General features: G+C 52.5%; 1 protein-coding gene across 1 annotated transcript in view; it reads right to left on the bottom strand.

The window, feature by feature from the left end:
• The window catches only part of ARHGAP8 (Rho GTPase activating protein 8), a 90,430-nt gene that overhangs the window by 2,296 nt on the left and 74,686 nt on the right, over positions 1-13,448 (bottom strand). The window contains exons 9-11 of the mRNA XM_025399920.1: positions 11,105-11,182; positions 10,114-10,242; positions 249-352 (exon numbers count right to left, since the gene is read on the bottom strand). Of these exons, the coding sequence (XP_025255705.1) occupies positions 249-352; positions 10,114-10,242; positions 11,105-11,182 (311 nt within the window). The remainder of the gene's footprint in view (positions 1-248; positions 353-10,113; positions 10,243-11,104; positions 11,183-13,448) is intronic.

The following is a 13,448-nucleotide window of genomic DNA, read 5'->3' on the forward strand; positions in this document are numbered from 1 at the left end:
ACCTCCCAGAGACACATGACATGGGGGCAAAGGACTCCAATAAGGAAAGCAATGGCCAAGGGACAGCATGCATGGGAGTGGGTGCCTGACCGGGCCTTGGATGAAGTCCTTGGTGGCCAGGGGAGTGGTCAGGCCCAAGCAGGGCATAACCCCAGACCTGGGGCAAGGAGGGGACTGGTCCAGGCAGGCCTAGCATGACAGGAGATGCCACTGGGCCTCACCCCAAGCACCCCCCCTTGCCCACTCACCGCGTGCAGGAAGCCCATCAGGTAACGGAGGACGACGTAGTTGTGCTCTGGAAGGCTCCGTAGGATCTGGCGGCAGCAGGTGACGCGCAGGCTGCTCTCCACACCTGGAACGGCAGGGGCCTCCCTCCTGAGCTCCAGAGGGGCCAGGGGCAGCACTACGTCCCGGCCCAGGAGGAGGGCAGCTCTGAGGATGGACTGTCCCACAGTCGGGCCTGGGGGGGGCCCCCCCCCCAACTTACTTTCCGGCTGTGTGGCTCTGCTCAGCAAACCCTCTGTGTGTCTGGCTGTTTTTGCATTGCTATAAAGAAATTCCTGACAGGGTCTTTTATAAGAAAAGACGTTTAACTGGCTCATGGTTCTGCAGGCTGTACAAGCATGGTACCAGTCCCTGTTCAGCTTCTGGGGAAGCCTCAGGAGGCTTCCAATTATGGCAGAAGGCAAAAGGGAAGGAGGCGCATCACATGGCAAAAACAGGAGCAAGAGAGTGTGGGGCAGAGGTGCCATATGCTTTTTAAACCAGATCCGGTGAGAACTCACTATCTCGAGGACAGCACCAACCCGTGAGGGATCCGCCCTCATGATCCAGTCGCCTCCCACCAGTCCCCACCGCCAATGGCGAGCATTTCAATTCAACATGAGACGTGCTGGGGCCTCAGATCCAAGCCCTATCACTTGAATTCTGCAAGCTCCATTCCGCTGCTTTATCACCCAGTAGCACCACCTTCCAGGAAGCTGCTAAAGCCGAATCACTTTATAAATGGGCGTGATCTAGACCAGGGGTTGGCAAACTACTACAGGTACAGACTCTGTTGCAACTACTCGGCTCTGCCCTGATGAGGCAAAAGCAGCCACAGGTAATGTATAAAGTGGCCGTGGCTGTGTTCCAAGGAAACTTTATTGGCAAATACAGGCAATGGGCCAGATCTAAGCTGAGTAGTTGCAACAGAGACTGCGTCCCACCCTCCAGGGGCCTGATGCAACTGGCCCACACTCTGAGACACCCCCAGTTACCCTTATAACCACCTCCACCCTTTGAGCTCCATAACCTTCCAATCAAAACCTACCAACCAGCCAGGCGCAGTGGCTCACACCTGTAATCCCAACACTATGGGAGGCGGAGGCAGGCGGATCTCTTGAGGTCAGGAGTTTGAGACCAGCCTGACCCAACATTGTGAAACCCTGTCTTTACTTAAAAAAAAAAAAAAAAAGCCAGGTGTGGTGGCACACACCTGTAATCCCAGCTACCTGGGAGGCCAAAGCAGAAGAATTACTTGAACTCGGAAGACAGGTTGCAGTGAGCCGAGATGGTGCCGTTGCACTCCAGCCTGGGCAGCAAGAGCAAAACCCCATCTAAAAAAAAAAAAAACCCACCAACCAACAAGTGAACACAGATGCACATGTGTGCACTCAGCCACATGCATGCCCATGCTACTAGGTACCCACATCCTCCAACACACCAACCACCCTCTCCCTGAGCCTTGCACAGAGTTGCTGGTGAACACTGGGTGCTCTACAAACACCCACTCAGAGAGATACAACTCCCCACTAGGATCATTCCTGTTGGCTTCTTAATAAAAGCCATCATTCCATGAAATCAAGCTGCTGTTGGACAAGGAGTTCCCTTGAATATTTCAACTGAGCCTGGTGGCTGCCATCTCCTCCTCGGGGTGTTACAGCCTGAACCTTATCTAAGAATAATGGTCCCAAGTGGGTACTGGTGCAGGTCACCCTCAGCCCCCACTGGGGTCCCTCTGAGACGAAACACTTGCTGGCAAGTAGGCAGGACGGGTGAACTGAGCACTCCCTACAAGGAAGCAAGCAGGTCAAGCGTTTCAACAACCCCAGTGTAGAGAGGAGGAAAGCGAGCTCTGAGAGGTTAGTGACTAGCCCAAGGTCACACAGATTGCATGTGGGAGGCTGGGCCTCGAGGACTCTCTGACCTCCCCTTTCTCCTCCGGAGCAGGCCATGAGACCATCCCATGAAAGGCGACTTCCCTATACCCAGAGGGAAGGGGCATCCTCGTCTCTGAAGATGGCATTTCCCCTAGTTTCCTGCCCCAGGCTCAGACCCTTCTGTCCATCCCATTTCCCACACCTCTCTACTCTTCAGCCAACCTGGCAGCTGCACACTCAGTGGACCAGGTCTCTGGGACTTCATTTCCTTACGAAGTCACCCATGTCATGTACAACTTCTAGTAAATACACTGGTGTGTTTTTCTCTTGTGAATCTGTCTTTTGTCAGTCCAAGCACCAGGGCCCCCACCAAGGAACCTAAGATGGGTAGAAGGAAAAGATTTTGACCCTCCCTGTGGTTTCTCTGTAGCCATGGGGATGAGGTACCCTTGGCTGGAACACCTCGCTCGGTCTGGGAGCTGCACAGAGAGCCAGGACCCCTGGTAGAGCCGGCCAAAGGTAAGAATTCTTACTCAAGGCTGGTCGTGGTGGCTCACACCTATAATTCCAGCACTTTGGGAGGCCGAGGTGGGTGAATCACCTGAGGTCAGGAGTTTGAGACCAGCCTGACCAACATGGAGAAACCCCGTCTCTACTACAAATATAAAATTAGCTGGCTGTGGTGGCGCATACCTGTAATCCCAGCTACTTGGGAGGCTGAGGCAAGAGAGTCATTTGAACCCCGGACGCAGAGGTTGCAGTGAGCCGAGACTGCACCACTGCACTCCAGCCTGGGTAACAAAAGCAAAACTCCATCTCAAAAAAAAAAAAAAAAAAAAAAAATTCTTGGCCGGGCGCGGTGGCTCACGCCTGTAATCCCTGCACTTTGGGAGGCCGAGGCGGGCGGATCACGAGGTCAGGAGATCGAGACCATCCTGGCTAACACGGTGAAACCCCGTCTCTACTAAAATACAAAAAAATTAGCCGGGCGCGGTGGCGGGCGCCTGTAGTCCCAGCTACTCGGGAGGCTGAGGCAGGAGAATGGCGCGAACCCGGGAGGCGGAGCTTGCAGTGAGCCGAGATGGTGCCACTGCACTCCAGCCTGGGCGACAGAGTGAAGACTCCGCCTCAAAAAAAAAAAAAAAAATTCTTAAAGTCAGCCTCCCAGATTTCTGTCTGCAGCACGCAATTGTGTGAGGGTGGTCAAAATCTTTGTCTTCTTCCTTTCTGAATTTGGACCAGCAGAACAACATTCTAAAGAATGGGTTCTTTGGCTTGTGACTTTCACGAATCTGATTTCGAGGACTCCTCGGTGATCTCAGCCTCCCAGGAAGAGTCACTGTTTGCCTTTGTCTCTGTCTCTTGAGTCATTTGTTTTGAGGAGGAGAATCATGGGATAAGATTCTCCTTTCGTTTTGTTTTGTGTCCTGAGAACTTGCCTTTATGGCCAGTTTGGCTTCCAAATGCCTGGAGGAACAGTCAACAGCCAGGATGCAGCCCCAAGAATTTATAGGCCGGGTGCAGTGACTCACGCTTTTAATCCCAGCACTTTGGGAGGCTGAGACAGATGGATCACCTGAGATCAGGAGTTCGAGACCAGCCTGGCCAACATGGTGAAACCCCGTCTCTACCAAAAAAAAAAAAAATACAAAAATTAGCCGGGTGTGGTGTGAGGTGTCTGTAATCCCAGCTACTTGGGAGCCTGAGGCAGGAGAATCACTTGAACCTGGGAGGCAGAGTTTATAGTGAGTAGAGAATCTCGGCCACTGCACTCTGGCCTGGGCAACAGAGTGAGACTCCGTCTCAAAAAAAAGGGAATTTATATCTGGCCAGAAAGAAATGAGTTGCATTCTGATATGTTGCAAGGTGTTGCCTCTAAACCTCACGTTGAACTGTAATCACCAATGTTGGAGGTGGGACTGGTGAGGGGTGATGAAATCAAGGAGGCAGATTTCCCATAAATGGTTATCGCCACCTCTTGGTGCTGTTCTCATGATAGTGATTTCTCAAGAGATCTCGTATAAGTGTGGGGCATGACCTCACCCCATCTCGCTCCCACTCCCACTGCGTGAGGTGCCTGCTCCTCCTCCGCCCTCTGCTGAGATTGAAAGCTTCCCGAGGCCTCCCTGAAGCCGAGCAGAGCCAACACCATGCTTCCTACAAAGCCTACAAAACCATGAGCCAACGAAACTTCTTTTCTTTATAAATCACCCAGCCTCAGGTATTTCTTTATAGCAACGCAGACTCGGTGACAGCCGACATCCTACCAGCCGCCACCAGCTCTGGGGTGCTTTTTTGTCTGTGGGGTAACTTTGGGTCTTGGGGGTACCAGCCATCAACTCTGGGGTGTTTGTCTAAGTCTGTCTTTTGGCTATCTGTGGGGTAACTTTGGATCTTGGGGTACCAGCTATCACCAGCTCTGGGGTGCTTGTCTTTCTTTTGGCTATCTGTGGGGTAACTTTGGATCTTGGGGTACCAGCTATCACCAGCTCTGGGGTGCTTGTCTTTCTTTTGGCCATCTGTGGGATAACTTTGGATCTTGGGGTACCAGCCATCACCAGCTCTGGGGTGCTTGTCACGTCTTTCTTTTGGCTATCTGTGGGATAAATTTGGGTCTTGGGGTACCAGCCATCACCAGCTCTGGGGCGCTTGTCAAGTCTTTCTTGTGGCTGTGGGGTAACTTTGGATCTTGGGGTACCAGCTATCACCAGCTCTGGGGCGCTTGTCTAAGTCTGTCTTTTGGCTATCTATCTGTGGGGTAACTTGGGATCCTGGAGGACTCTGAGAACATCTCTCGTATCCATGGCCACAAAAAGGCTTATTGGTTCCGAGTCACATTGAATTAGGTACACCTTTGGTTAAAAACAAAACAAAACAAAAAAACAAGGTAAAAAGGACTATTTGGAAATAATCTGGGCAAAGAAAAAAATCTTTAGGGCCTTCTCCTGAAATATTGATAACAACTTTCACCCTCAACAGGTAATCTTAACTTGTATGAAACTATGTATCAAAGTTCTAAGATCTTGGTTTGTGGCCGGGCATAGTAGCTCACGCCTGTCATCCCAGCACTTTGGGAGGCTGAGGTGGGGAGATCACTTGAGCCCAGGAGTTTGAAACCAGCCTGGGCAACATGGTGAGACCCTGGTCTTTACAAAAAAATATTTAAAAATTAGCTGGGTGTGGTAGTGCATGACTCAGCTACTTGAGAGGCTGAGGTGGGAGGATTGCTTGAGCCCAGAGGTCAAGGATGTAGTGAGCCAAGATCAAGCCACTGTACTCCAGCCTGAGTGACAGAAGGAGACCCTGTCTTAAAAAAAAATTTTTTGTTTGCAGATATGCATGTTATGTATACATGAAAATTTTCTCCCTCTGATGGTATTACCAAGTTAATTTATAAAATCCCTTAAAGGAGTTCTATTCAAATTGGCTTAGAGAGACATGAGCATTTATATAAAATATTTCTAAAACGCTCAGAAATATAGAAACTAAGCCAAATATTCAAGTTCATGTGACTTGAGTAACTCTGACAAGATTAGTCTGATATTGTTTATTAAAAACAGCTGTATAGGTTGGGCACGGTGGCTCACGCCTATAATCCCAGCACTTTGGGAGGCCAAGGAGGGCAGATCACCTGAGGTCAGGAGCTCAAGACAAGCCTGGCCAACATGGTGAAACCCCGTCTCTACAAAAATACAAAAATTAGCCAGGCAAGACGGCCGGTGCCTATAATCCCAGCTACTCGGGAGGCAGAGGTGGGAGAATCCCTTGAGGTGGGAAGATTGCTTGAACTCGGGAGGCGGAGGTTGCAGTGAGCTGAGATGGCGCCACTGCACGCTAGCCTGGGCGACAGAGCGAGACTCCGTCTCAAAACAAAAACAAAAACAAAAAAACCAGCTGCATCTTCTGAATTATTCATATTAAGTATAATCCAAGCATATATCTTTATGTAGCTGGGTTTACTAGTGAAGTAGGGTTAAAAATAGATAATAAGGGCCGGGTACAGTGGCTCATGCCTATAATCCCAGCACTTTGGGAGGTTGAGGTGGGCAGATCATTTGAGGTCAGAGTTCGAGACCAGCCTGGATGACATGGTGAAATCCTGTCTCTACTAAAAATATAACAATTAGCTGGGTGTGGCGGCACACACCTGTAATCCCCGCTATTCGGGAGGCTAAGGTAGATGGATTGCTTGAGCATGGGAGGCAGAGGTTGTAATAAGCTGAGATCAGGCCACTGCACTCCAGCCTGGGCCACAAAGCAAGATTCCATCTTGAAAAAAAAAAATGAGGGAAATTCCTTGAAATGATGACTAGCCTTATTCAGTGTTATGTATGGCATTACAGTGAGTAATGAAGGCCACTTCCTGGCAGGCCCAGGAAACTTAAAATATATTGATTGAGAACCTGGAGAAGAGAGAAATTCACTCAAATCTAAGGATACTACAGGCAAAGTCTGATGGCAAATTTTTTTTCTTTTTTCTTTTTTTTTTTTTTTGAGATGGAGTCTCGCTGTTGCCCAGGCTGGAGTGCAATGGCGAGATCTCGGCTCACTGCAACCTCCACCTCCCGGGTTTCAAGCGATTCTCCTGCCTCAGCCTCCTGAATAGCTGGGATTATAGGTGTATGCCACCACGCCCGGCTAATTTTGTATTTTTAGTAGAGATGGGATTTCTCCATGTTGGTCAGGCTGGTCTCCAACTCCCGACCTCAGGTGATCCGCCCGCCTCGGTCTCCCAAAGTGCTGGGATTACAGGAGCCACCACACCTGGCTCTGATGGCAAATTTTTGGCTTGGCTTTCTAGCCTCAAGAGGCTTTTAAAAAGTGAACCTGAGATGCCTTATTAAAAGTTCTAACAAGGTAGACTTAAAAAGAGCCTACATACATCAATTCTCATTCTTGCTGCCCTTATGTAAATAATCAGGCCAAATCTAGTGAGACCAGACTTATTTTGTAATTGAGAATCAAAAGAGAAGCAGCTGTACAGAGAAATGATGCTCCAGTGGAAAACTATGGTGCACGCTTGCGAGTTCTCAGTTCCTCTCATTTCCTCCAATATCTGGCTACAATGCTCCAAGCTAACATTTCCAGTTTTGCTCCTGCCCCCTCAGTTGGCATGACAAAGACCTAAAACCTGCCACTTCCCCAAAGCCCGAAAGCTGACGCTGGAAGACTTGATACAAACTTCAAAGAAATCATCACAGCAGACGATGTACAGATAATCCTTGTGCCTCCTGCTGTACAGGCCGCTCAGAAAGTTCACCGGAACACCCAGTGCCATCACCAAAGACATCTAAATTGCACACTATGAAATTCACTGGCCGGCTGCCGCCACTCTCACTCTACCATGAAAAGATACTTCAAGCCAACATCTAGGAATCTTCTCAACTAAATGTTCTCTTGACTGAAAAAATAGAGTTTAGGCCAGACACGGTGGCTCACGCCTGTAATCCCAGCAGTTTGGGAGGCCAAGGCGGGCGGATCACGAGGTCAGGAGCTTGAGACCATCCTGGCTAACACGGTGAAACCCTCTCTCTCCTAAAAATACAAAAATTTAGCTGGGCATGGTGCCACACACCTGTAGTCCCACCTACTCGGGAAGCTGAGGCAGGAGAATTGCTTGAACCTGGGAGGTGGAGGTTGCAGTGAGCCGAGATTGTGCCACTGAACTGCAGCCTGGGTGACACAGACTCCATCTCAAAAACAAAACAAACAAAAAACAACAACAAAAAACCCCAGAGTTTATGGTTTGTTCAAACCACTGAACTTCACGTTTGTTGACATAGAAAGGCCCCTTATTAACAGGCTGACTTAGGTAGTCACCCTACTCCCACCTCCACCACTACCTTCTGAAATGAGACACAACTGTTTACCTGGAGTGATCTAGTCACAGCACTGACATAAGGATTCATGCAGCATGAGACAATCTACCAACTATGTTTCTGGACTGTAAAACTTCCTGGGGAAAGTTTCAAACAGGGGAATGCTGGGGTCCAGAACACCACCATTGCAAATATGGCTCAGCCTCTCAAAGTGCTGGGATTACAGGCATGAGCCACTGTGCCTGGCCCACAACTGCAAGCTTTCTAAAGGAACTGCTGCTCACAGAGGGGTTCCAGGGCCTATCTCCCTGTCACCAGGTTGTGGCTGGAAGAAAAAGTAAGTTCTCCTGGTAGCATTGAGTTTTCTCAAGCAGGAACCTACAGAGGCTGGAGTCATCATCCCTCTGCAGGGGCTAATGAAATCAGGAAGCTTCTGGAAGTTTCTCTCTAGGACAGAGCCTGGCACATTCAGGTGATAGAGCATTGTCCATCTTGCCTGCCCTGGGCCCGGCTGGTAGGAGGATGCTGAACGGAGTGCCTCCTTCTCTGTCACCACCAGATAGCTACCTCTACACACATGATCAAATTTGTCTCCATGAGGCTCAGCCTGGCTCTGAACTCTCCCAGGCTTCCCATCCACTAGCCAAAGTCAGTCAGCCTTCAACATCTTTCACAGTCTTCCAGGCTGTAGGAGAGACCTTCTCCATCTCAGACAGGGCCTGGCATCTGGCAGGCACTTAGGAGCACTGCTGAGTAAATGGGTGTACACTTGCCTTTGAGGGGAGTTTGGCGTCCAGTGACCTTGGAGGGATACCTTGTGATTGAAATCAATCTCCAGCCCCCTGCCCTCCGCAGAGGTCAGGCTGGTCTCCCGTGTCTCAAAGCCTGCACCCTCTAACTGTGTAATTGACCTTTCTGGAGTGGCCACCCCCTATCCTGAGTCACCATAAACTATCAGGGCCCCCGAAAAGTAACACAGATAATTCCTGTCCCTTGGGAAACTCCAAGGTTCAGAAGTCACCCCCCAGGGGCCAGGACAAAGGCCAGGCTGCCCTTTGGGTAAAGGTGATTCTTGAATACGTGAATACCCAGTGGGGTAAAAATTTTTTTTTTTTTTTGAGACAGAGTTTCGCTCTTGTTGCCCAGGCTAGAGTGTAATGGCGCAATCTTGGCTCACAACCTCTGCCTCCCAGGTTCAAGCAATTCTGCTGCCTCAGCCTCCCAAGTAGCTGGGATTACAGGCATGCACCATCACGCCCAGCTAATTTTATATTTTTATAGAGACGGGGTTTCTCCACGTTGAGGCTGGTCTCGAACTCCTGACCTCAGGTGATCCGCCTGCCTCAGCCTCCCAAAGTGCTGGGATAACAGGCGTGAGCCACCACGCCTGGTCAGAAACATTGATTTTAAGATTCAAGATTTGTCTTTAAAATATCTTAACCCAGCTGCTTTAGAATTAACACCAAAACCAGGTTTCCCCCTTTGACTGATAGTGCTCCAAGAAGAAAGGTGGGGGCCGGAGGTAGTCCCATTTGAAAAGACGGTGTTTGATGACTGAGATGAAGGCCTGAGTGGTTTTATGGTGCTTTGGAGGCATCACTTTCCTTAGCATTCGCCAGTATTTTAAGATACTATTATGGAGTTGTTCACGAGTCATCTGTGCTCAGCCACACTGAGCATGTGACCGATCACAAAGCATCTGTAGGATCAGATCCTATAGCTGCTCAGTTCCTATCACATATGCCTGGCATCCTACAATGACTGGGGGAGAAATGCCGAGAGCCCCTTTCTAGATGAGAGAGCTGAGGGTTTGGGGGCTGGGAGGTGGTATAGGCAGGACTTTGACCAGGATGATGAGCCCCAAATCTAGAAAGCCCCCCATCACCCTGCCTCCCGGCCCAGCTGCGCCTGAGAGACCGGCCTGGACAACCCTGACTGACCACACCTGCTCCGCCTTTGGACAGCGTGGCCTGGCTGTCCACGGTGGGGCAGCCCCAACGACCCCCTCTCTTGCCCTGCAGTGCCAGGTGGCAACAGGATGAGGGTGGGGACACGCCACCTAGGCCACCCCAGAGCCTGACCCTGGGCCAGCAGCAGGGGGACAGCATCTGAGGACCAAGCCCCCCAACTCCCGCCCCAGGGCAGCTACGCACAAGTGATCCCGAGAATCTGCTCGTAGGCCTGGAAGGTCAGAAGCGGCTGCGGCAGCTCTCGCAGGAAGGTCTTCAGGATCACCGCAGGGATGTGAATGTCCCCGTAGTCGTCAAAGTTCACGGGCTTCCCTGCACACAGAACATGGCACTGCTGAGGTCTGCACCCCGGCCTGGGCACTGCGGCTATAGAACGAGCTCTGAGACAGGGCGTGAGATGTCCGGATGGGAAGTGCCTGATGCTAGAGCCACGTGTCCTGGGGATGCTGTCCCCATCTACAAATGGGGTGCTCTGGCCCCATCAGCCCCTACACCGCCCTCACTGCCTCCTCCTGGGCTCCCAGTGGAGGATGGGGTGGGCTGCTGGCTTCTCTGTGGTGTGCTGTTGCTCCCAGCTACAATGCCAGCTCTCTGAGGTCAGGGCCATGGCAGAGATGACACTGCAGGCCCCGGGCCTGAGACAGGCAGTCCTGAGCTCAGCCCAGTGCGGACCCAATGCTCCATTTTTGTGTGATGCACAACTGGTCGCGGGAGCGAGTGGGATCGAGGGCAAGTCTTGTCAGCGGCTTAGTATCAGTGCGATGCGTCCTCAGCTCAGAGGCCACTGCCCCTGCCTGCAGGTTACACATGGCAGTTAAGGAAGCTGTGCTGAGCCAGTTTGGGGGAGCTGCCAGATAAAAAACCAGCTGCCCTGCACTGCAGGGTGTCTCCTGAAAGCACGTGCCCACCTGGTGCAGATGGAGAGCCCCTAAAGGCAAAATGGCATCGTGCGGCCACCATGTCCCAGCAGGGTTGGGGGTCTGGACAAAGGGTCCCTACTCTGGACTACCAGTGGGCCCCTCGATGGCTCCTGGGCAGCTGCCCCCACCCTGAGTGTTTTCTGGGAGTTGGATGGGTTGTGGGGGCGGTGCTTCCCTGCCTCTGCTCTGAGGCCCAGGAGCGCTGTGCTCGCTGGCCAGGCAGCTCGGGGCTCAGGACTGTGGGACAGCCTCACCTTGGTTGTAGAGCCTCTGGATCTCGCGGACGGTCTGCACGCTGGCGGATCTCCGGAACAGGCCCTCGGTGCGCAGGCCTGCAGGAGAGGAGCTTCCAGGCGTCTCACAGGTCCCAGCCCACTGGGCTTCCGGGACGTTATATGACACCCCCTTGCCTATGGCATCACCCACCTGTGGCTGGCCTCCACAAATTCATTTGTTCCTCAGATCTTTCCCATATTCCCCAACCCGCCCGATTTCCCACCTCTGTGGTCCATGGAAAGGGAAAGCAGAAACAGATTCTAAACTCAGACAGACCTAGGCTCTAGTCCAGCTCTGCCTACCAGCTGTGTGACCTCAGAGAAAACACTCAGCCTCTCTGAGCCTATCTGCCTTGTTTGTCTACAGAGTAAGGCCATGAGCTCCTGTCTCCAAGGGCTGCAGAGAGGACTGGACACGCTGATGCCCAGCACGTGCCTGGCACCCGGGAGGCCTCCAGACATGTGGCTTCCCACAAGGGCTAGGGCTGAGCTGTCCAGCACGGCAGCCAGTAGCTGCACATGGGGATTGAACTTTAATTAAAATTAAATAAAATTAAAAATCTAGTCATTCAATTGCATGAACCTCATATGACCTGCCCTATTGGGCTACTGCCACAGGGGCTGGTGGCTGCTGTTTAGACAGTGAAGATACAGATGATGTCCAAGTTCGATTAGGCGATTCTGCTAAAGAGGTGATTGTAATCAAAGAAGAAAACTTGTCTCCATGGCCGGTTTATAAAGAGGGTTTTCAGCACTTGTAACTGCTTTATGAAAGCAGCCCTGGGGTGGAGGGAAGGGTTTCCTCCGGCCAGGCCCCTGCTGGCTCCAGAGCCAGGAAGAGAAACAGGCCTGAGCCTACCCTTGGAGGGCCTGCAGTGGATGACAGGGGTACCCCGGAACACCAGGACCTAGGACTGTGGCGCAGGCATCTGGAGGTACAAGTCTTCTTGGGACTTGCAAGGCCTGACCTCCCCTTCTCCTCTCAGCTTCCTCCAAGCCCCACACGCTCCTGCACTCCCACAGCCATGGGCCTCTGCACCTGCTCTCCTCTCTGCGGCCTGTCCCCCGGCATGGCCAGCTTCTCCCCATCCTCAGACGTCAGCTCTACTGCCCTCCCTCAGGGAAGCCCCCCAACAAGGTCAAACCCCCTAACAGGGACCCCGGTCTGGCAGGGCCTCCTCCCTGACGGAGTCAGCATCTGGGTAGCTCTTGGAGGAACAGCTGGTTCTTCCACGTCCCATGTGCTCACTTTCATATCCCCAGAGTCAGGCACGAGGGAGGCACCCAGCAAATGTCTCCTGAGTAAGGGACTGAATGATGGGGCGCGTGAAGAAGGCAGTTCTGTCCGGCAGAGCGGCAGAATTGGAGAGGGCTTACAGAAAGCAGGACCTAACCGGCAGAGGGCAAGGAGGGGCCGTCCAGGCCGGGGACAGGCGGGCCTCTTGGGGTCCCAGTGTGGGGTGCCCCCCGTACCTGCTCACCTGCCAGCTGAGCATCGTGGCTCAGGGAAATACTGGGGCCACAAGGTCTGGCGTGTGAAGGAGATGGCCCCCCATGCCCCCGCCCAGCACACCTGCTCACTGATGCCATCCCCATGTGCACAGACTCTCGTGCCAAAGCGCATTTCCTGGGCACCCTGTCCTACAGGTGAGGATGGGCTCTCTAGGCCCCGCCTGTCTGAAGCAGGTTTTTCAAAGACCACCCACCTGGCCTGCTCCAAAGAGGAAACCAACCCACTCGCAACCAGAAGGTGCAGGGCCGAGGTGGTGGCTTTCAGAGCCGCTGCATGGGAACTCCCCACCGGATGGAACATGAGACACGGACCACAGGGTGGTGGGGTCTCGGGGCCCACGGTGCTGCGTCCGTGGCAGAGCTGGGGTCTGCTTTAGGGGCTTTGGCCATGTTGGGGGAATTCCCTGAGGAAGCAACCATTGAGCTGAGCTCTGGAGGCTGGAGGGAGCCAGCCCTGCCTGGGTGGTGGGGATGCGGGAGGCGCTCACTTCCTGTGTGACACCCACACAGCTGCACTGCAGCACCCAGGCTGGAGACCACCTGGCCCACCGAGCACACCTGCACCCCTGGTGCCAGATAAGCCTCCCTGGTGCCTGCTCCTCCGTGGGAACCTCTTTACTCCCATTAAGGTAGGAAAGCAGCCTCCACACACCTTCTCCACGGACCTCAGTTCTAGCCTCAGGAGCTGTGGAGAGCCCACAAGGCTCACCCGACTCCAAGTTCCTGACTGCACCCATCCCATTGGCAATGGTGTCTGCAAATCAAAGTTGATCCCATCAGAGGAGCCCCCATTTCCATAGGGCTTCCTACA

This window comes from Theropithecus gelada, chromosome 10 (genome assembly GCF_003255815.1).
Source record: "Theropithecus gelada isolate Dixy chromosome 10, Tgel_1.0, whole genome shotgun sequence".
Taxonomy (NCBI): domain Eukaryota; kingdom Metazoa; phylum Chordata; class Mammalia; order Primates; family Cercopithecidae; genus Theropithecus; species Theropithecus gelada.